Source organism: Rhineura floridana, chromosome 12 (genome assembly GCF_030035675.1).
Source record: "Rhineura floridana isolate rRhiFlo1 chromosome 12, rRhiFlo1.hap2, whole genome shotgun sequence".
Classification (NCBI taxonomy): Eukaryota; Metazoa; Chordata; class Lepidosauria; order Squamata; family Rhineuridae; genus Rhineura; species Rhineura floridana.
Window position 1 is genome coordinate 26,857,212 of NC_084491.1, and position 24,431 is coordinate 26,881,642.

A 24,431-nucleotide genomic window follows, 5' to 3' on the forward strand; every position below is an offset into this window, starting at 1 on the left:
GAATCAAAATTCTCAACCATCCCTATCCACTGGCCAGATTAGTTTCCTTTGTTAATCTAACAGTTTAGCCAAGTCAGCCTATGAGCTAATGGGTGTATTAAGTGGTCAAAATGCAGATCCAAAGGGATGGGGAAGGGAGATCCTGTTGCTGTTGGAACTCTTTTGATAAGAGAGACACTCCTCCCTCCCATCCTGGAGCCAAGGAGAGGCTGGTGTGTGTGTGTCTGTTTTGTCTAATCTTGGGATGAAGCTAGAAAGACACACAGAGAGGCATGTTCTCTTTCTCTGAACCCCCAAAGCTATGAGCGATGGGGAGCAAGATCTGATGGACTGTTAATGCTGTGAACCCCTCCATACTACACTCAGGTTGTATGTATGTGTAAATAAAACCCATGTTTCCTATAAGACACCACAGTCTCCGCTGACCTTCATTCCTAGGAAACCAAACCCTGGCTAAAGCATAGGAACCCCTGGTAGTCTCTCACCCCTCAGAGACTGGGGTGCACATAACAGTATATTCTCAAGTACCATTGGAAATACAGCCCTTACAACAGGGGTGGGGAACTTCAGGACCAGGGTCCAAATGTGGATCTCCAGACTTCCCTATCTGGCCCTTGGGACTCTCCCCAGGCTGCACCCCCCTCTCCTCAGGCCACACCCCTTACACTCCCTACTTTTTCCTGGCTGGAATGTATCATTGAACTCTGATAATGCCTCTCATTTGCAAAAAGAGGAGGTGATTTTCTGCTGGTTTCTTAGCGAGTGGGAGACATTTCTGAAGTTTTCAGGAGAGGGCTTCTGCTTAACTTATTAGCTCCTGCCAGGAAATATGGCCAGTGGGAAGCTGTGGAGAGGGCCTTGCACTACTTCCCACCAGCCACACTTCCAAGAATGCCTTGGGAGAGATGTGATGAGATGTGACATATGGTTGCTCCCAAGCAGTGGTGGCTCCATGTCAGTGGGGCATTGGAATCCACTCCAGGTTTTAGTCCAAACTGTCAAGGAGCTGCCCAAGATGCTGAAGTGGATGAGGGGTGTGGCCCAGGGAGAAGAGGGTGTCTTGGAGAGGGTCCCAAGGGTCAGACAGAGATGTCTGGAGGACCACGTTCAGAACCTGGTACTGAGGTTCCCCACACCTACTGTTAAGGTTGCATTTCCACGGTACTAGCAAATATGCTTTGCACACAGAAGCTCCTAAGGTCAATGTCCTGCTTAGGAATCTTTGGTAGCAGGCTGGGCAAGACCCCTGCCCCACTGACATGGAGCCTCTGCTCCCAAGGTATTCCAGCAAATGTGGCCATTGGGAAGCTGCAGAGGAAGAGTTTTTTTTTAAAGCAGGGTGAAATCAATTGGAGGGGAGTAAGGTTCAGTAAGGTAATGTAAAATTTTGGAGACATTTCCTTCTTGTCATTATTCATTCCCACCCACCAAATTACTGGGGTGTGTGTATAAAAATTATATATTATATACTATATGTGCATGTGCATGTGCATATAAATTAGCACAGATCTAGCTCAAGCCTTCCCTTCCCAGCTGTAGCCTAGGTAAAAATCCTCCTTGCATGGTGGTTGCCCGCATACCATAAATTTAAAGCATATTCCATCTCTTTCCCCCAACCCCAAGAATCATGGAAACTGTAGTTTGCCTCTCGCAGAGTTACAGTTCCCAGCATCCTTAACAAACTACAGTTCTCAGGATTCTTTGGGAGGAGGGGACAGAACGTACTTTAAATGTATGTATCTCCTATTGCTGCCTTTGAGACAACCCCCGCCTCCATCTCAATGCTCAATATTTATTTTTTGGGGGGGAAAAACCCCTGACAATGTGATTGCTAACCATGGAAATTATAGTTAGGTCCTCCACATAGTAATTTCACAAAGTTCCTATTCAGGGAATGGGAGTCAATGCAGACAGGACTGGCAGGATTTTGGCCCCTTTTCTCAATTTTGCTAGTCCCCTTCATTCTGAAGAGGAGCCCCAACCTAGCAAGCCTTTTGATGTGCACACTCACCTCAGTGGTGGGTTTCACGGCATGTATTTTGCCTCGCCCTCCTTTTAATGCTAGGCTACTGTTTTCTGAAACCTTTCAGCCTTAGGGCAGGATGTGGCTTGACCACAGCTTTTGATGCTAAGTCAGTTGCATTCAGGGCTGCCTGCAAAATGTTTTCCAGCCTCTTGGGAAAGGCTCAGATTGGAGTTGCGATTATGAAGGGGCAAGAAACCAGTAGTTATGCATACATACCTCTATACATTATGCCGGGCATATATAAAGAACTGAGTCCTGTAGCCACATGAATGATCTCCTGGAATGTCACCACGATCCATCTGCAAACTGGCAATAAAACCCTCCATCAACAGCTGCCAAATCTGCTTTCAGTGGGGATTTTGAAGGGTATTAATATAGCCGATGGTTAGAATAGAACAGCCCTGTGGGTCAGAACTGAAGGAATGCATCGGAATGCACCCAGCTAAGTTCTGCTAAGAGGAGACTCATTGAAATGGATGAACCTAAGTTAGCCACATCCATTAACTTCAACAGGTCTTCTCATAGTGGCGCTATCATTGGATTACATCCTATAGAGCTGTGCAGTGGTGCTGTCGAGGCAGGATTTTAAGGCAGATGCCCAGGGCCCCAATGAGCAAAAAGGTCCCTAAAGGCAGCAAGGTTGGCTTTCTACATTTTGAAGCGAGTGAAGTAATTCATGTTACCATTCATATTATAGAGGCCAAAACGGCCTACCAGGCCAAATGGAGAGGCGTAGCAAGCCTAGTTAGGTCCATGGGCTGGAGAATCTAAAAATACATCCCCCCCAACTATTTTTCAGAGTCTAAAATTATCGAACTGCCCTACTCTGTACTGGAATTGTTTTATTGTTTTATTGTTATATTGTATTTTATGATGTATTTTATTATGATGTAATGTATTGTTGTTAAGTTGTACGTCGCCTAGAGTGGCCATTGGCCAGATAGGCGACCCACAAATTAAATTATTATTATTAGTAGTAGTAGTATGTGTGCCATAGGCATGGAGGGGGGGAAATTAGATTCAGTTTTGCATCTCAAGGTGAACTTACTTAGTTCAGTTTCCAAAACAATGAAAAATGGAAATGGACTGCCTTCAAGTTGATCCTGACTTATGGCGACCCTATGAATAGAGTTTTCACAGTAAGGGGTGTTCATAGGGTGTTTACCATTGCCTTTCTCTGAGGCTGAGAGGCAGTGACTGGCCCAAGGTCACCCAGTGAGCTTCATGGCTGTGTGTGGATTCGAACCCTGGTCTCCCAGGTCGTAATCCAACACCTTAACCACTACGCCACACTGGCTAATGCGGCCATCCTTTGAAATTCACACTTCTCTGAATTTTGCAATGCACTGCTCCAGAAGTCAAGTGTACACAAATGCATATACTAGGGCAAAGCCTCCATAAAAATGCATATATATGCAAACCAACCAACCAACCAACACTTTTGCATTATGTTTGGAGAAAATGCTTTGCAAAAACGTGTACATTAGATGAAATTTAATACAAATATGTGTTTATTAGAAGGAATTAGCGCTAACATGCTGACTGATTTTCACTGAGCATTTTAAAAAAGAAATGGCAATCTGCTGTGGAAAAGTGAAGAACTCAAATTAAGATGATAGACATGAGAACCCAAGAGAAACGGAGAGATTTGCCCATCCTTAGTGTGGCAGCATTCATTGCCTGGGTAAACATGTCAACTGTGGAGAGTAACAGACTGAAGAACAAAGATGCTAGGACATGTGGGGGGGAGTGGGTTGGAGATGACAGATCTAAGCCCATGCCTGCAATAGCACTAGTCTCGTTAAGATTTTATGTCTATTCATTTATTTATTTTTACTGAGATTTATCTTGTAATTTAACTGGCTCAATGTATCCCTAAAATGAAGAGTCACACGAACAAGTTGCAAATGCAGTGAAGACCTCTGGATTGCGGGTTTCCCTTTCTGGTTGTCTCAGGCAGAGCTGACAGCTTTCTTCGCCCCACCCCTGAAATGCTCTTTAAAAGATGAGCAGCAACATTCCACTTTGGCCCAGATACCAAAGAGATCCCTGGCAGAGTTCCAGCGTGGGCAATTTGCCTCTGTCAGGCATTTTGTGTGTGTTTAGCAAAAAGAAAAAAAAGGGAGCAAGTTAATGAATAGGGCAGACAGGGAATGCTTTGAGGATGCAGGACACTGCACCACCACTGAAGCTTAAGATGACATCTGTTCGGTCATTTCATGGATGGAAGACTGCTGGTTAAATTGGGTGCCCTATAGCAGTGCTGGCTGGTGCCCATTGAGACTGGCGGGGCGGAAGGCAGGGAGGCTCAACAGTGGGTGATCCAGAGCCAATGACAGGTGGACCACTCATTCTAACTTTGCCCTAATCCTCCTCATTGCTGGGGTCTACAGGGGCAACACTAAGGAAGAGGATGCTGACAGACAGTGTCACTTCCTGGACATGGTTCCACATCTCCCCTGAGATGCAAAAACTTGGATAGCCAATGGAAGATGGAACCCCAACACAGATAGCACCAGAAACCACTGAAGAATCATAAGGAACATTAGGGAACAAAGGCTAAGGTCTGAATTCTATTCTTATGGGAAAATGCCCAGCAACAGCCAGGAATTAATTAGCCAATCAGAGGGCTTTCTCATTATGATACCTTCTGGAGCTTTCATGCCTAGCGGCCACACACTCACCAGCCTTCCCAGGCTGATTAGCCTTGAAGTACCAGTCTCAACCGATATGCAGGTGTTCTTGCTTGTAGCTGAATTAACTAGCTTCAGCTGTGAGAACTGCAATCTCATGGCCTCTCAGAGGCCCCATTTCAGGCAAGATGTTTCCCCCACACACATTTCCTTGCCTCAAAACCATTTTAGTTTTTAACCTTTCAAACCAGGCATTCTGACAGATACGGCAACCCAAAAAATGGTGACCAAAATGATGAGAGGGCTGGAACTAGGGTGGCCAGGTTCCTGGCCTGAGAGTGATCCTGTATCTTTAGGAGAAGAGAAAGTCAGCCAAGTGCAGGTGTTCTTGCAACAATGTAATGAGAAAAACCACAAGGTGGAATTCTCCCTTCTCCCGGCACAACTTTTAAAGATACAGAAGACCTCTTGGAGGCCGGGCCTGGCAACCAAGAGGTCTTCTGTGTCTTTAAAAGTTGTGCAGGGGAAAGGAAGAATTCCACCTTGTGGTTTTTCTCATTACAGTGTTGCAAGAACACCTGCACTTGGCTGACTTTCTCTTCTAAAGATACAGGATCAGTCTCAGGCCAGGAACCTGGCAACCCTAGCTGGAACATCTTTCCTACAAGGAAAATGTAAAATGGGGAGCGGGACACTTTTCTTCAGGACTTCAGCAAGGGAGGAAAGAGTTAAACTGCCCCTCCTCACCTGCTGCAATTCTACTAACAATCTCTATTCCCCCCTCCCCCACAGCTGATGCTATTTGCATTAAAAACAACAACACTTGCACCCTAAATGCTAATATGCATTTAACATCACACATTTACTTTGGTCTTTAGATGCTAAACTGATGTTGTTCGTTTGTCCCTGCTTGGAACTCTCAGTTTTAATGCTGCCTTTTCCCTCTTTCTCCCAAGGCAGCAAAATGGCAGCGCCTCTGCTCTCCCTCGGGTTTCCTGTCCACCTCATACCTATGGCTACATTTGCAGCCCGCTGCCCTCTGAGCTGCCAGAAAACAGTGCTGTGGAGGACGACGACCCCAACATGGAGGAGGAAGGTGGCTGTCATTCCACAAAGTTCTTCCACAGTTTCCGCTGGACTTCTTCGTCCAGCCTGAGTGAGGATGATGCCTCGCTGGGGGGCTCCTTGCTCAATGGGTGGGGCTCTGTCTCAGAGGACAATGGCACCAGCACACGCTGCAGCCTGGTCAGCTCTTCCGATGGCTCCTTCCTTGTCGACGCCAATTTTGCCCAAGCTCTGGCAGTAGCAGTGGACAGTTTTTGCTTTGGGCTGACTCCGCGGGAAGTTGACAAGGCATTGACAGGTAACAGCTTCCCTTCCCTTCCCTTCCCTGAGTAGATCTTGTAACAAACCCAGAATGTCATTGTACTATATGTTTGTTTATTTATTACAATGAGGCACCGTTAACAAAAAATGCCCAGATCGGCTCTCCATCATTGGAAGCCTTCAAGAGGCAGCTGGACAGGCACTTGTTGGGTATGCTTTAATTTGGATTCCTGCATTGAGCAGGAGGCTGGACTTGATGGCCTTGTAGGCCCCTCCCAACTCTACGGTTCTATGATTCTACGATTCTAAGTTCATAATCAAAATAATAATAAAAATGAATCCCACAAATAAGTGAGCAACATAACAATAAAGTCAGAGAAGAGCAGATTTTAAAAATGACAGCTATTTAAAAACACAATTAAGGCAGACAGAATGAAAACCTTTATTGAAAAGTAGTCCATTTCTGTTTTGTTCCGGGAAAATAAGGTGCAGCCTTTGGAATTACTGGCAACACTGTAAAAGAGAATAATAGAGGAAATATTAAGTAAAGCTATGTATGAGAAAGAGTCTGAGACTATTTTTAAAGCTGCATACAGCACTTCAAACACATTTGCTCTGGCTCCTGCATATATTTATTACAGTGACTAAAACAAAATTGTTATTTTTTTATAGCAAAACATTTCAACTTTCGCCTTCTACAGCTGCTCTGATGTGAATATAAAACTAATGCAAACAATGAGGAATAAAGACATAAAATTATATTTGGCATATAATATCAGTTTTTTATGGATTATAAGTATAGATTTGATTTGATTATCTGTACATAAAGACACTTTCGGGAAGGAAAACACCCAATGAAGGCTGCAATCCTGTGTCCCCTTTACTGGGAGTAAATCCCACAGAACTCAATGGGACTTCTCTTCTAGTAGACATGTATAGGATTGTGCTGTAAAATAGAGATACAGAGCAAAACAAAACAAATTAGCCCTGCAGGCCACATGCCTGTTTTTAAAAAAGGAGGTTAATTGTGTCCTCTTATGGGACAAAGTAACTATGATTCCTTCCACCTTAAAAATAATTGGGGGAGAGTCATTTGGTGTTCAGAGGGGTCTGAAATGTGCATCTGCATTGTACATTTAAAGCAGCATCATTCCACTTTAAGAAGTCATGGCTTTCCCCAAAGAATCCTGGGAACTGTAGTTTATTAACAGCTCTGAGAGTTGTTAGGAGTCACCTATTCCCTCACATAGCTACAGTTCCCAGAGTTTCCTGGCAAAGAAGGATTGACTGTTAAACCACTTTCAAAATTATAGCTCTGTGAGGGGAATAGGGGTCTCCTAATACCTCTCAGCATCCTTAACAAGCTACAGTTCCTAGGATTCTTTGGGGAAAGCCATGACTGTTTAGAGTGGTATGATAATGCTTTAAATGTGTAGGGCAGATGGGCCTCTGCTTTGTTCATGGCATCAGGTATTTAATTTCTCAGAAATTGACAGCATCATTCAAAATTGGGGCAAGATGAACACTTCTTTTTTTGTATCTTTGTGAAAGTTTTGTATCTTTGCCTGGTGGCTATACTTGTGTGTCTGTTTTACAGCAGAGTTAATTAAACCAAAATTGGCACTTCCTGCTTGTTAAAGAAGTTAGCATGCAATACACTTTAGTGCAATTATGTGCTGTTCAGTTAAGCACACTGAAATAAAACTACTGGGTGATATGTTGATGGGTGACCTTGCTATGCAACCCCTTGGTTCAGTAAGCCAACACTTTCTCTTGTGTGGACCATCTACTCTGAGACAGTCCTTGGGTCAGGATTATTTTCAACTGATAGATGTGCAACTGACACGCATGATGCATTTATTTTTCTCAGAATATACCACGCAGCAGCTAGTAGGGGATAGGGTTGCCACCTTTTTTTGGTGCTGATTCTGCTCTTAAGTCTTTAGGAAGAGCCTCACTCAAAGGAATCTGAAATCTGATTTAGATTTTGGTTTAGGCCTTCAGAATACTTGTGAAACACAACTGATCAAATCTATAAATGAATAAATAAATAAATAAATTACAGGTGTATTTCCTGGAATTGGAATAAGTGTTTTTTTAAAAACAAATCTTTACCTGGCTAGATTTCTGTGTTTCAAAAAAATGCTGGCAAGCTTGGCAAGTGGCTACATGCTTATGCTTCTCTCTTGAGGACTAACATCAAGCACATGGAAAACTAGCAGGCTAGGGAGAAGGGTTCTGAGCTGACCTGCTGGATTTCTAGTGCAGGGAATCCTGATCAGGGCTAGGGGTGTAGAAGGTGTTGATTTCCATTCTGACCAATGTTTGTTGCATGCAGCACTGTTTCCGTTCTGCTGCGGTTCTGCTTCTGACAAACTCTTTTTGGCTCTCTGTCCACTGTGGAAAAAAATTACATAATTAATTATGTTGTTATTATGTTGTTCCACACCATGTCTTTCAATGCAAAGAAAATGCCCTGCCAATGAGGGGGGAAGTAATCAATTATGCATCATTTGCAGATTGAACAACAAAAACAAATACCGATCGTATTCATTGGATTGATTTTTTCTTCAGGCTTTGGATGAATAAGCAAACATTGGCAATTTCCACTCCCATTTCTGTTGGAATTCTCTGACATCCCCAATTAGGACCCAGTGGAGAAAAAAGGCCTTTCTCTCTCCCCTCCCACCACGGTCCCAGTCCAAATTCCCCTGTGCATTTGCTATTTAGTTAAAAAAAACCAAACCCAGCAGACAAGGGCCAATCCTTTGCTTAACATCACATCTAGTTTGGCCTTTTGTCAATGCAAATGAGATCATGATGATGGGACTAGAAAGGAGGTTGATCTGGGTGAACTTAGTCGCTGTGATGAGTACACAGGAATCCTAAAGAGGATTTCTAATACTTCAGCCTTTTGCAACCTATCATCATTAGTCCATTAACTTCCCCGTAAAAGATCCCAGCAGATTTTCTGGCATCATATTTTTATTTTGATTACAGCCATTCTTTCTGAATATGCATTTTTACACCTCTAGCATATGCAGATGTTATGCAAACAGTGCTGTCTCTCTTTTTTGGGGGGGAGGTGCATTTCCTTTTTTGCAGTAGTGTGGCCACTCCTCACCACTCTGCCCAGCCAGGTGACAACCAGTTCTACAGGTGTGTGAGCCCAGTCTTGCCCTCTCCGGAAATGCACTGTGGGACCGTGGAGTTCAGCTGTACGCACAGTGTGATCCAGCCTCTCCGGTGGAGCCGACAGCCCAATTGATTTATTTTGTATCTCCTGCTCAGGTTGTGGGCCCTTCCATTCAATCTCTGCTCCTCATAATAAGGCAGACGGCCAGGAAAGTGCTGCTTGATTTATCGCTGCAGTAATTCTCCCTTACCATTAGAATGAGTCTTTTGTTTCCAGTTTTTCTTCCTGTATAGCAAACTTTGAGAGCCGTAAATGACAAAATTGATGGAGCAAGCCAAAGAGGGGGGGAATGCAGAAGGGAAAAGAGCTTCCAGCCACAAACATGCTGAAAAATCCCTGAGCAAATGGCCAGACTGTGGCTCCCATTCACCTTCCTCTCAAAGGCAGTGCAGGATATGTTTTTCTCCTTCCTGATTCCTTTGAACCTCTTCCAGCTTCTGTCAGCTACTGAGCCAGATAACCCCTTTTCTTCCACGCAGGCCTCCGTAGTGAAGGCTTAGCAGGATTGATCCAGGCAGGCCCTTTTGGCTTCCAGCCAGATTTCTACATTTGACATCACCCTTCCAAGACACTCAGGGGATTAGCAACAGCAGGGACATTGTTAGAGGCTGATCATGGGTTTTCTGCCAGGCCTCAGATCTTCTGCCCTTCCCTTCTTTTTAAAAAAGTGTTTAAAATATATGTAATCAAAATGTAATTAATTAAAATTAAAATGTAAAAGCTTTGCAAACAATGCACTGCGAAGCACAGGGCCAGTGAGACTCCAGCCATTTATTTATTTATAACATTTATATCCCACCTTTCCTTCCAGGAGCTCAACGTAGTGAGCATGGTTCTCCCCTCTCCATTTTATCCTCACAACAACCCTGTGAGGTAGGCTAGGCTGAGAGACAGTGACTGGCCCAAGGTCACCCAGTGAGGTTCATGGCTGAGTGAGGATTCGAAGCCAGGTCTCCCAGATCATAGTCCAACACTCTAACCATTACACCACACTGGTATCCACCTTTCCTGTTGTGGCACAGATTGTGTTGATTTGGGGTTGCTATCATTTGTGTATGGTAGTGGTGGTGGTATTTATTGTTATTGCTATTATTGTTGTAATAATAATAATAATAATAATAATAATAATAATAATAAATTTCTTACCCCCCTCTCTCAGGAAGGTTCCAAAGATATTGCAGAGACATTATAAAAATACAAGATTAAAAGCAGTTAAAATACTTTACAATTAACAGGATACAGTGGGACCTAAAATACACATATCTCAATTGTCAAAGGGTATGTCAGCAGTGGAGGGCATGGTGGGGTGGTGATGTTCACCCAACGTCCCAGCTGAGTCACTGCTCGCTTGTAAGTACATGCAAGAGCTGGACAAGATGAGTGGTCATGTTAGATGTTGGACAAGGCTTGCTTTTTTAAAAGGTCTTGTTTTAATATTAATATATACATAAGCAGCAGTTCATGCCAATAGATTATGGGCAGGGCATATGGCCCAATCCACACACAAGACATCTAGACAATCCTGTTGGCAGCTCATTGTTCAGAGTAAGCCCTGACAGCAAGAATCAGAGTGTTTTTTCCTTCTAAAATTCAACTGAAATTTACATCTGTACATATAAATTAGCATATGAAAATCTGTGTCGTGGCACTGTACCCAGATCCTAGCTATGCCCCTGGTCAGCTGTGTATCCTGAAAATTCTTGAGGGAAATTATGGGTCTGCCTGCTATGTGTTCTCTCTCCTGTTTCCCCATGACCGTCTTATAAATAGTCTTGCGGCAGGACTGCAAAGTCTTCCTGTTCCTTCGGCTGCCAGAAATTCCTACATTTCCAGGCTATAAATTAATTATCCCTTGGATTTTGCCCTGCCAAGCATTTGCATCAAAATGTATCCGCATCTATTTGGAATTCAGTGCAAGGGCTGGGTCTACTTTGTGATTCCTTCTCTTTCGTCATGCAGCTGTGCACATGAACATCTACATTCTGCATCCAAGCACATTTTTTTCTGCATTAAAGTAAATATAAAGATCTGCATTTAACCCGAAATATCTAATATGTCTAGCATTTCCCCTCCAGCCTGGGTGAGTGCTTCATTTGAGTTGTTTCAGTTGTCTTTGTATCAACCATGTAAGATAGGCTAGAATTATTATTCCCCTGTGTTACAGGCTGGGAGATAGTGGTTTGCCTCAGGCCTGAATTGTGGTGGTGGCATTTGGATCCCCCTCTGCAGCAGCTAGAAAACTGGTCTAGCACAGTGGGGAGGAGAGCCTGGCTGGGAGTCCAGAGTCTGTGAGTTCAAATCCCTGCTTGTGTCTCCTGGGTGACAAGCGCCAGCTAAAGATGCCGTGGGCAAGCTGCATTGAGTAGATATGGACAGGATTGCGCTGCTCGTCATTGTTTTTTTATTCATCTGGCCCGCGAGGCTAGGATCTGACATGGATCTGGTCTACAGAACCAAAAAAGTTTCCTACCTCTGTTTTATTCTTTTGTTTATAAAATTTATATTTCACTTTCTATAAAAACAAATCTCTAAGCAGTTCTTGTAGGAAAGGTGCTCCAAACCCTGGCTCATATCAATTCCATCTTTTCTGCTTACACCTGGATTCCCACTATCCCTACCAACAAGCCAAACAAAGCAAGCATCTAAAGGAGCATATTCAATCATCTTGCACAGATTGCACACACTTTAGCACTTCCAAACCACTGTGTCACATTCACAGTCGGAGGGATAAAACAATTTATTGGCCTACCATTTCAACACATATTTGTGGGTGCAAAGCGGGGATTGGGAATTGCATTAGGCATCGCAAGCATGAAGACTGTGGTCGAGTCATTCCCGATTTTACTAATACAAAACCCCAATGTGTGATATTTGTTGCCTGCGACATTAAATGTTGTTTTGCTTTTCTGCGACACCTCCAGTGTTTTCCCTTCTCTCCACTCCAAACAAACAGCTGTGGCTTTGTCTGAGCTATACTAGGGAATGGTGTGGCTGAATCTGGCTGCTATGACATTTTCACAGTTCAATAGGATCCCTGGGAGAGCTCTGGGCATAGCTCGCTGGTAGAGTGTCTGCTCTGCATGCAGAAGGTCCCAGGTTCAATCCTGGCATCTCCAGGCAGGGCTGGAAGGGAAATCCACTGCCGTTCAGTATAGACATTGCTGAACTAGTTGGCCTGACTCTCTCTGTAGACCGCAGCATCCTATGTCCTGATGAAATCACTGCCTCCTTGTGCACCTAAACGGGTGATGATCTGCCTGTCCGTCTTCCTTGCAGACTTTTTGCCTTCAGCATCCCCTCTCAGTGGACTCCTGCAACCACGCACATCCTTGGAAAGCTCAGAGGGAGCACAGCAGAAGCCCGGATCACAGCCCCTTCCTGCGTGGGAGTGGAGCACAGATTGGGTGGATGAGATGGAAGCCAAGTACACGCAGCAGGCTGAGAACTGGAGCGCCGTTCCAGAGTCGGGAAAGGGAAAGGCAGCAGCAGCGCTGGGAGAAACCCAGCCACCCACTCCTGCCTTGCAGGGAATGAAGGGCAAGTGTTGGCCTGAGGACTGGCTGCTGATCAGGATGGGGGGGGGGGAGCTGTCGGACTAAAGTCACTGAGAAGGGGGACCCGCCCAGAGTTTTGCTACATTGAAATGTGCAGCTGAGCCAGCCAGAGCCATCAGGTCTAGATCGTACTGTGTTGTCTCTCCAGTGCAGGTGATGGGATTTTGTGCTTGTTACCTGATAAGCCTGACTTACATGTGGAACAGGCACAGTGGACCCAGGTGCAAAAGGGGACTGGGCTCCTGCACTTTTAGTACCTTACAGAAGGGGATCTTTCACCAGATGTCGCTTGCATGACAAGCTACACCTGCCGAAATGACCCTCTTGTACTGTTTAAGCAGGGATGGAGAACTGTGGCCCTCTGGATGTTGTTGGGTTTCAACTCCCATCAGCCTCAGCCAGCATAGTCAATGGGCCGGACTGATGGGAGTTGTAGTCCAATAGCATGTGGAGGGTGCAGTTCCTCATGTATTAAAGGTTTGTGTATTAAAGGTGCAGGATCTCTGTCCTCTTTTGCCTCTTCTACCATTCAGCTGCTCTGGATGACCACGAGTTCTAGTGGACATCCAGTGAAGTTGAATGTTGGAAGATTCAGGACAGAAACTCCTCCTTCACACAGTGCACCGTTAAACTATGGAATTCGCACCCACAGGAGGCAGTGATAGCCACCTACTTGAATGGCTTTAAAAGACAAATAATTGGGTGTTAGAACAAATTAAACCAGAACTATCACTAGGAGCTGAAATGATGAAACTGAGGTTATCATATTGTGGTCACATAATGAGAAGACGTGATTCACTAGAAAAGATAATAATGCTGGGAAAAACAGAAGGGAGTGGAAGAAGAGGAAGGCCAAACAAGAGATGGATTGATTCCATAAAAGAAGCCACAGACCTGAACGTACAAGATCTGAATAGGGTGGTTTACAACAGATGCTCTTGGAGGTCACTGATTAATAGGGTCGCCAAAAGTTGTGATCGACTTGAAGGCGCATAACAACAACAAAAAGAGGCTTAGACACATACATGGAAGATAAAGCTATCAGTTGCTAGTAGCCGCAATGGCTAGATTCTACCTTTGCTGTCAGAGGCAGCATGCTTCTGAATGCGTTGCTGCAGAGCACAGGAGGGGAGAGTGCTGTTGCGCTCAGGTCCTGCTTGCTTGCCGGTTTCCCACAGGCATCTGGTTGGCCACTGTGAGAACAGAATGTAGGACTAGAAGGGCCACTGGCCGGATCCAGCAGGGCTCTTCTTATGTCCTCTGGCCAGTCTGGAAACAGGCCCGGCATCCTTATGTGGCATTGTCAGACAGCTGCCAGGGTCCCAGGATCCTAACAGAGCCTGCCTTAGGCCCTCCCTTTAAAAAGTAGCTGTGTCTGGGGACCACAATGTAGATTTTCCACAATGCCTTAGGGCAGGGGTGGGTAGCCTGCAGCCCTCCCGCTGTTGTTGGACTCAAATTTCCATCTTCCCTGACCACTGGTCATGCTGCCTGGGGCTGATGGGAGTTGGAGTTCAACAACATCTGGAGGGCCACAGGTCCCCACCCCTGACCTAGAACAATATTACTTGGGGAGCATTGCTCGAAATTTAAATAGCAGCTCCCACCCATCACTGATTCAGAGCATCGCTACCACAATTCATAAGCTTTTTGTATTCTGCTTGGTGGTACCAAAGGCTTGGCTTCCGACCGGGAATGTAGTCGCTTGTTATTCCAAGGAAGTCTCAATCTGTCAAGTTAAACTGAGGGGGGTTCTTTGCCCTCCAGGCCAAGGAAATGTTGGTTGTAACCCCCAAATCCTGACCTTTTGGAGCTGAGCTAGAGACGGAAGGCAGGCATGTTCATCTGGCCTAGCCAGGAACAGAAAATGTCAGGGAGGAAAATAAAAGTTCTCTTGCTTTGCAACAGTTTTGTTGGTGCATTGCAGAGAGGACATCCATAACTCCCTAGCTCAGGGTTGGCCAGCCTTTTGACATGAGATATACCTGTGTATTTGCAAGTCGCAGAGCTTGGAAAAGTTACTTTTTTGGACTACAACTCCCATCAGCCCCAGCCAGCATTGCCACTGGATTGGGCTGATGGGGGTTGTAGTTCAAAAAAGTAACTTTTCCAAGCTCTGGCCAAGTTGGATAGACAATAAAACTGGGAATAGGTGGGAGTTTACCAGGTCACAGTGCTGCAGGGGTTTGAAACCGCTGCGCCTGCCGACATGCCTTTTCCTACTCAACTATTAAAGGTACACAGACTTGGTGAACTGCAATAGGTCACTTACTTGATCCATAGTTGAAATGTTGCCAGCCTGAGTGCATTGCTCACATTGATTTGGGTCATCCCCACTACTGTACTTCAGCAAAAAAAAAAAATTGGTTTGGGGCTTTTCCCCCCTTTTCTTTCATATTTGGCTCAAAGCCAAATCAGGTAAGGGGTTAACTCTTTCCAGCTGTTTTCAAGTAAAGGGTCAGCTCTTTCCAGCCATTTATGTGGACCCTCCTCACTGACCTGACCTGAAATGTTGCTCTGCGAGATGGCCTGAGTGAATTGCTCGTGATGATTTGGGTCATCATCACTTCAGCATGTCAGTGAACATCTTGCTTTCCTTGGGTTTAGTTCTAAGTTGCTTTTGAAGGAACATGTTAACTCTGTCCTGCTGTGTATATGCCCTCTCTTTTTTTGGGTGCGTGTGTGTCTATGAACAGCCAGAAGTGCAGTGAGTTGAAGCCAGAATCTATAGCCCTTAACTGCTTCAAGATCTCAGGAGGGGGGGGGAGGATGGTGGTAGAAAGAAGGCCTATCGATTTCCAATGCACTGACTGACTGATGGGGGCCTTGATGGCCTCCCACAGCTTTGCACCTCAGCAAGCAGGAAAGAGATTCAATTAGTGATGGCCTTGCCTGATGGAAATATCCATGTGCCCCCTGCACCTTCTGCCATATCCACTTTGGATCAGAGCCTCATGGTGGCTACATTCTGGCACTCTACAGCGCTAGTCCCCAATGTGTATCTGAGGGATGCCTCTCATGGATCAGAGCAAGCACCCATCAAAGCCATTCAGGGCTAGGATGGCCAGATACAGAAGAGGGCAGGGCAGGGCAGGGCTGCTCCTTCATCTTTAATAGTTGTGTGGAAGAGGGAAGCTGATTGATGCTGCCTGCAGATTACGGCTGCTGTACCTCTAAATAGTGTGGCCTGGTGGATAGAGGTTAAGGCTCCTGCACCTTTAAAAATGTTGTTTATTTTATTACATTTCTATCCCACCTTTTCTCCAAGGAGCTCAAGGTGGCATACGTGGCTCTCCTCCCTCTCCATTTTGTTCTCACAACAGCGCTTTGAGGTAGGTTAGGCTGAGAGATTGTGACTGGCCCAAGGTCACTCAGCAAGCTTCATGGCTTTGAACCCTAGTCTCCCAGGTACTAGTCTGACACTAACCACTACACCTCGCTGGCTCTCTAGCTGTGAAGAAGAGGGGTTTTGAGCAATTGACAAGCTGCAGCTGCTGAAATCACGGAATCAGAGTTGGAAGGGGCCTCTAAGGCCGTCGACTCCAACCCCCTGCTGAATGCAGGAATCCAACTTAAAGCATACCCGACAGGTGGCTGTCCAGCTGCCTCTTGAAGGCCTCCAGTGTTGAAGAGCTCACCACCTTCCTGGGTAATTGGTGCCCTGTTCTATACAACTATTAAAGGTGCAGGCACCTTGTCCTCTGCCTCCCCCCCCCAATCTGGCCACCCTATTCAGAGGTCATTGAGCTTCTTTGGTGTCCTCATAGGCAGATGGACAATTGTTGGGCCATCAATAGACAGCATTTGTTGTATTGCAAACTAAGTCACAGACTTGTGATCTATGTACTCTGGCAAGAAGGCAGAGACCTGCAGGGATGCCTGCTGATGACAATGCAGCTATTATATCGGGGTCCCTTTGTTTGTGGCAGTCTATGCAGCAGCAGATCAGCCACTCATAATGTTCAGCCACTGATTAAGGCTGTGTTGGGGAACCTGTGGCCCTCCAGATGTTGGATTCCAATTCCCATCAGCTCCATCCAGCATGGTCAGTGGTTGGGGTTGATGGAATCAGAGGTCAGCAATATCTGCAAGGCCACAGGATCTCGTGCTGCGGCAACCAGTATCAGCCTTCATGGGCCTCGACCTGTCCGTGCCAGGCCAGATGTTGACTACTGGGCCAGTTTGCAGCTGCCTTTATCATGCCTTTCTCTGGGTAGCCATTTGGGTCCTCTCTGAGCTGCGGGCCCCTGGACTTTGGCCCTGAGGTCCAGCCCTAGCTGTGCGGCTGCCAATGGGGCCAGTGAAAAAAGTGGCCACTTCACTGCAGAAGTGGATCTCTTCAGCATTTAAGATTCTGTTCATTATCAAGCAGTAATAAGTGAGAGCAAGACAAAAGTTTCCAAGTGTGCCGGAAATGGCATGGGGGAAGGAGTTCTGTTGAAGGGCCGTACCTCACTTGAAGAGTGTCTGCTTTCATGCAGACGGTACCATGTTCAGTCCCTAGTATCTCCAGGTAGGGTGGAAGAGAGCCCTGCTTGAAATCCTGGAGAGTTGCTGCTACTGTCAGCAATCCTTAGCCAGACGGACCAAGGGTCAAACTCAGTGTAAGGTAGCTTGCTATGTTCCTAAGCCAATAAATCTCCCCCAGTGTGAGATTGTCCCAGTGATTTATATTGGGATTCACAGAGGATGAGGGAGGAACGGAACAGAGACTTCTGATAAAGATACTCTGTTCAGATAAAGAGTTGTCATCATTTTTGCTGGTCTAAACAGAATTATCCCTAGAGCTGCCAAATGTTTTTTTTTAACTGGCTCTGCTCCTATGCTTTTAACCACACAACTGACCCACTGGGGCTTGGAAGGTGTTTTTTTCCCCTTTCATAGAGAAAAAGTGATGCTTCACCTGCTTGATTTTTGCCAGTTGAGCTTTTGTTACAGGCACAGGTGCAGGGCCAATAAAAATGTCGGCAATTCTAGGCCTTCGTCATGTCCATACCAGTGAAAATATTGCGAGCTCTTTCTCTGAACGTCTGCTTGGTGTTTGGAGTTTTTCTTCTTGTTGCTTACAATGGGTGGGGAAATACATGCTTCTTCTAGGATATGCAGACGGTAGACTGAGGGTGAGCAAAAGCTCTGCTGTAGGAAACCTCTTTTGTTTGCACTGGAGTAGGGGTGGGTGAGAAATTTGATTCAGTTCACAGTTCAAGCTGAGTCTATCAAATTCGCACTTTCCAAAACAGTAGGAGAACCAAAACGCAGCCGTCCTTTGAGATTCACACTTGTTCAAATTCTGCAGTGCAGTTCGCCAACCAAACAATGTGTATAAAAACACATACATTGGGGGAAATGTGCATACAAGTGACTATATGGGTGAAAATAACCATACAAAAACGCATTGTCTGACGAGAAAGTGCTTGCAAGAATGTGTACATTAGTCAAAACTGCGTACAGAAATGTGTTTATTAGGAGTAATTCACACTAAAATGTTGGAAACTTTTCATGAGGATTTTTTTTTAAAAAAATCACAAATTGGAGAATTGAATTTAAGATTGGGGAAAAAAGAAACTGAGAGAGCCAAAACTGGCTGATTTTTCCCCATCCCCACACTGGAATAAGGCCTGCAGGCCATACGCCTTTGCACGGCTCCTGTGTGTGCACAGGGTTTTTCTCTTGGTTGTCAAAGCGACGGCTTCTGGTTTTGCCCAAAGCTTCTCTCCCCCTCCCCCGGTATGTCACTGGGCTGGAACAATATCCTTTTTTGTGCTTGGGCTGCCCCCCTCCTGTCCCTTCCCCAAAGGACAGTAATTCCAACAGACTGTTTCTTTTCAGGTGCCTCCATGTCTGACTCAATCAGTTCTCCGGATGGAGCAGTTGGTGCCATCCAGGCCCCTTTGACCGCTACCCAGGACTCTGGGTCAGGAACCTTTGCCATTCCAAAAAAAGGAGAGGAACCAGTCGTGGAAAAGCAGCTCACCATGCAAAACAAAGGGAGTCGCTGAGAAGCCTGGGAGAGCCCATCTGAGCGTGGGCAAAGGTGCGTGGAGGCTGCCCCCCAAGCAGGCTCCTCCAACACTTCCCCGGGAGGGGGAGGGGTGGGCCAGGATCAGAGAGCTGCTGGCCAGCATCTCCTGTTGGCCGGTAGACTTTCATCGATCTAGGCTTTGGCCAACAAGCCTCCGCTTAGATTATATTCTTCATCCCTCCTGGGAGGGATTTCCACAGCTGTTCTTCAATGGTTTGTGAGTACTTTAGCCCATTTGGTTTGGCAGCAGTGGTGCTTTGCAGAACTTCGGAAAGTCCCTTCCCATGCAATCTTCTCACGGGGAGAGGCAACCCCCCCTGCCTGAAACCCTGGGCTGACAGCAGTACTGAGCTTGAGGGACCAACAGTCAGTTTCAGCATAAGGCAGCTTCCTGTGTAGCCCTCCCTCTCCCTGGTTCATCCATAACAGTGTTTGTAAAATATGTGGGAGAAGGAACCTGCCCATATCGTGCCTCACTTGGTAGCTTTGAGACTCATTCAGACACCCTGCAGTTCTATGCACACTTACTGGGGAGCAAGCCTCACTGAACATAGTGGGACTTCTGGGTAAACACGCATAGGATTGGGCTGTCAGTGAGTCAGATCTGAGAACCATCACCTTCCGTTTTCTTCTTGGTGTCCCAGGGTCCTTTAAAAAAAAAATGAGGTCAATGGGTTGTATCCATTGTAACAAGTTAAAGTCACTTTCTATTATATTTGTTCCGCTGGTAAAATGTTTTGTGCCGGCGGCACATTGTTGCACAAGAGAATGCATAAGCAGGTGGCTGATAACTTTGTTGCATGAGAGATTGCACACTCTGTTGCGCAATGAGTTTCTGCTAGCGGAACTGTTGCATTCTGTTGTGGCACGTCAAAACTCACTGTATCCACTAATGTGAGAGACCTTGCAGTAGCAGCCAGAGAACGCCGGATGCAGCCCATAGTTGCCAGTTTTTGAACTGGTCGTCATCGCTGCCCATTTAGCAGCACAGTGATCTGCAGCCCTGAGCAGGTAAACCAGTGGTGCAATGGCATCATTTTAGACGGTGGTCTTAATGGTCTTATGTGCCCCCACACACCTCTGTAGATGGCAATGGGTTTTACTTAACTTACTTCAAAATGTGGTAAGCACACTTGCTGCGTTGGGAGGCCCCCTTGCTCATGCTGAATGGGTCCCTGGACATCTGCCCCGAAGTCCTATCCTGATGGCACTGCTGAGCTGATTGTGTTTCTCTCTGCCCCAAGAAAAGCTTCACCTGCTGATTCCTGCATAAAAAGGGAGAGGAGCAAGCCAGATCAGTGTTCTCTTCTTCTTCTCCTCCTGGCCAAGTTGGCAACTCTTCAGAGGTCTGGTCATCGCATGAGCCTCTGAGGCGGAGATCAGTATCGGGATAATGAAGAAAAATCCTTGGGGTTTTTTTCTCGTTGGCTTCCCTACCAGGATCCCTCAGCTTCTGCCACCGTCTGGGTTGCCAACTTGCAAGGACATTTCTATTAGAGGCGGGGAGGGGGACAGAAGGCCCACTGTTTCTAATCTTCTACTTAACCATTGATTTGCAAGGTTGCAGATTTTAAAGGTTTGGTCTGAGATCCAACACCAACACTGTCCCCTTGCAGCCTGGGGTGGTGGCCTTTAAAAAAGAGAAAGGAAGAAGCAGGGAAAAGAGCAACTGGGTTATTGTGGGTTTTTTTTAAAAGACACTTGGGTGGATCTTTGCCTGTGCACATGTGGTGGTGGATTGCCTTCAAGTCGCTCCCGACTTATGGCTACCTTATGAACAGGGTTTTCATGGTAAGCGACATTCAGAGGGGGTTTACCATTGCCTCCCTCTGAGGCTAGGCCTCCCCAGCTGGCTAGGGCCTGCTCAGCTTGCCACAGCTGCACAAGCCAGCCCCTTCCTTGTCTGCAACTGCCAGCTGGGGGGCAACTGGGCTCCTTGGGACTATGCAGCTTGCCCACGGCTGCACAGGTGGCAGGGCACGTAACCCCTGAGCCACTCACTGTGGGGTGATCTTTAGCTGGCCCTTGACACCCAGGAGACACGAGTGGGGATTTGAACTCACAGACTCTGGACTCCCAGCCAGGCTCTCCTCCCCACTGTGCCATACCAGCTGTGTGCCTGTGCACATACCATGACTTCCCGAAAGAATCCTGAGAACAGTAAATTGTTAAAGGTGCTGGGAATTGTAGCTCTGTAAACGGTAAACTATAGCTCCCAGGATTCATTTCAGGGGGGAAGCCATGTGCTTTAAATGTATGGTGTGTATGCAGGCTCTGTTGCTTTTCCTGTTTTTAACATTTATGCAGGAGAACCATCCCTGTTACCGGAAAAACCTTCTTCTTTTTGAATGTCTGCTCTACTAATTGTGCCTGATATGCCATAGCTACTAATTTGTTTTTGTATGCATGTGGCCTTATTGTGTAAATAAACCGAAAACTTTCCAGAAAGTGTGATCTGTTCCATGGTGTCACAGTGTTGTTTCAAATAAGCTGCAGAACTCTGGTGGCTGTTTCCTTCTTGATCTGTTTTTCCTAAGAGGGATACCTGATCATGAGGGGAAGCCTGACAGGAGCTGGAAGTAGCTGGTGTGGGACAAATCATCCTTGACTGGGGATAGATGAGAAATTTGATTCAGTTTGCATTTCAAGCAGTTGGCAATTTCTGAAGCAGTACGAGAACCAAAATACAACCATCCTTTGAAATATGAATGGCATTTTGCAGCGCAGTTTGCCAACTAAACAATGTTCACAAAAATGCCTGTTAGGGGAAAGTGAACATAGAAATGAATATATGAGTGAAAATAATGTACAAAAATGCATTATAGTAGGAGAAGCTGCTTGCAAAAATGTCTGCATTAGTCAAAGCTGCCTGCAAAAATGTGTTTATTAGGAGGAATTCACCCTAAAACGCTGGAGAATTTTCACGAGGATTTTTTTTTTTAATTACAAATTGCTGCAGAAATGTGAATTTAAGACTGGAAAAACAAGAAACTGAGGGAAGTGAGATTGACAGATCTTTCCATACCTATCCCTGGGGGTTGAGGGTGTCAATCTTCCAGATCACCCAAAAGGGGAATAGTGTCAAATTTGACAGTGAGCAGACAGTAAGACATGATAGCTGATCGATGAAACCAAAAAGGAAACATTTTGGGTCTGGAGGCCAAATGCAACTCTCTAGGCCTCTCTGTCTGACCCTCAGAACACACCCCTCATTGGCCCTATTCTCAACCTGAGTGTTCTTGCATGTCTGAAACGTGTCCTCCAACTCTGATACCGCCTTTTGCTTGCCTGGCTAGAGAGGTGTGTCTGAATGTGTGTAGAAGCCAGCCTACTGCACAAAGGCAACATTTACATTGGTTGCTCTGCCCACTTTTGCCTCTGGCCGCACCCACCACTGGTCTCCCTGCCCCTAAAGATTGCACAGCAGGGAATGCGGACCTTGGCCTGGAAAAGGTACCCTGTGATGCGTCCTTCCCTGGCTCTCCCTGTCAGGTTCCTACCTGCTCGTGGTTACTGCCTGTCTCTAGGCACCACCAGGGACTCCACCAGTCCGGACCGCACTCTCTTATGGTTTACCTATCCGCTCTAGCACAGATCTCAACAGATCCCCCTGCTAGGCAACCACCAGTAACGTCCCAATACTAGTATTCCCAGAGACTCAGAATACTGGTATTGTTATTCTCTTCACCGCTGCCACCATTTGTTACAGTTCCCCTTCAGCCTTGGTCATTACCTTACCCTCCCTTCTGGTCTGTGAAACCCCAGCCAAGGATCAGGCCTTTGGTAAACCAAATTAAGTATTTATTTCAGATAACAAAGCTAACAAGATTAACAAGATTTCTTCTTAAGGCACATAAGCATATGGTTTTACTCAATACTAATCCGAACTCCACCTCCCTCCTGGTAAACAACTCTCTAAACCCCACCAAGCAATCCACTCTTTCTCTTCTCCCCCCCCTCAATCTTTCAGTTTCCAACTCATGCTCCCATCTTAACTTCTCTCTCAAATACTCTATATAAGCGGGATTGGTTGAGTATCCTTCTGGGGTCTCTTCTCTGACAGGTTGTTTTTGCTGGGCAGTTGCAAATCCTATAAGTGCTACCCTCAATTCATCTACCCCTTTACCCTCGTGAGGTAAATTGAATGTTACGCACTTCTCCACCAGCTCCTCTCTTTTCATTTTTATGTATTCAGCCATGGTGTTTGAGTTCACTCACTCTTTGCCACACACTCTTTGCCAGTCACTCTCACAAGAAATCTTGTTTTGTTATTTCTGTTTGCCACACCACTGTTCTGGATTCTCTAGTATTCGTATCTGGATTCTCTGTTGTTCGTATCCCACCGCTACTGACACCACAAGAGAGTGCGGTACGGACTGGTGGAGTCCCTGGTGGTGCCTAGAGACAGGCAGTAACCACGAGCAGGTAGGAACCTGACAGGGAGAGCCAGGGAAGGACGCCTCACATACCCCTCTCCTGGTGTCAGCAGTACTGAGATAGATGGACCAATGGTCTCACTCGGGTAAAATTTCCATCAATTGCTCCACCCACTCTTCCTTTTAGCCCTATCCAGCCCTGGCATGTGGCCCTCAGAAGGTTGCTCAGAAGGAGATGCAGTCCTCAAGCTGGCAAATCTTTCCCACTCTTGCTGTAGCACAAGACACCCACCCACCACAGACTTCTGGAGGGGAGACGCAATGTATAGGTCATTAACAACCAGGTACTCACCTCCTACACCACAAACTATTTGGCTGGGAATTAAGGCTGGGAGAGAAATTCAATTCAGTTCACATTTAAAGGTGAATTTACCTAATTTACACTTTCTGAAACAATATGTGAACCAAAACACAGCTATTCTTCAAAACTTGCATTTCTCTGAAGTTTGCAATGCAGGTGTCCAGCCAAGTAATGGGAACAAAAAAAAAAAGTCATATACGGGAAAATGTGCATAAAAATGCATATATCAGTGTAAATAACATACATAAATACATTAAGGGAAATTGCTTGGGAAAATGTGTACATTAGGCAACATTGCATACAAACATGGGTATATTAGGAGAAATTCACACTCAAATACTGATGAATATTCATGATGACTTAAAGGGGAAAAATGAATTTGCATATTGATGAGGAAATGTGGAGAACTGAACTTAAGAGCTGAAAAATGAGAAACTGAGAGAAACTGAAATGAATAGATTTGTGCATCCTTACTTGGAAGCTTCTGGAATCTGGTCTGATCCAGCAGGGCTGTTCCATATTTGTGGGTGTATATGAGAGAGAGAGAGACCCAAAATACACTATCTAGTATGTTACTGAATGGATATGCATGTGAAGAGGTGTGGTCAACACATGCTGTGGACACAGTTCTTAATTGCTAGACTAATTTATGGAGCTGATTTATCAAGATAATTCACACACAAGTGGGATCTACAGCAAAATGTTGCAGCGTGGAGTGCTCCTTTTCAAGGATCCAGCCAGCTAGGAATGCCTTTTTTCAAAACACTTGATTACACACACACACACAGAGAGAGAGAGAGAGAGAGAGAGAGAGAGAGAGAGAGAGAGCGAGAGCTTTCCTTTCCTCTCCCCTCTTTAGAAAGATATAGTCCTTTCATAATATGACTCCTTTTCACAAAATAGTTGGAACTTAGTTCAAGCTTTTTGGGAAGCAGAG

At 45.7% G+C, this 24,431-nt stretch overlaps 1 protein-coding gene across 4 annotated transcripts in view; it reads left to right on the plus strand.

Moving 5' to 3' along the window:
• Positions 1-21,205, plus strand: part of ROBO4 (roundabout guidance receptor 4) — a 98,375-nt gene extending 77,170 nt beyond the window's left edge. The window contains exons 18-21 of one of the 4 annotated variants that reach the window (XM_061593011.1): positions 5,616-6,022; positions 12,458-12,718; positions 18,565-18,769; positions 20,002-21,205. In XM_061593011.1, coding sequence (XP_061448995.1) covers positions 5,616-6,022; positions 12,458-12,718; positions 18,565-18,734 — 838 coding nt within the window. In that variant the 3' untranslated portion in view covers positions 18,735-18,769; positions 20,002-21,205. Of the gene's footprint in view, positions 1-5,615; positions 6,023-6,657; positions 6,735-12,457; positions 12,719-18,564 lie in introns of those variants that run through there. The other 3 variants (XM_061593012.1, XM_061593010.1, XM_061593013.1) reach the window with 3 other exon arrangements.
• The last annotated feature ends 3,226 nt before the right edge of the window (positions 21,206-24,431 follow it).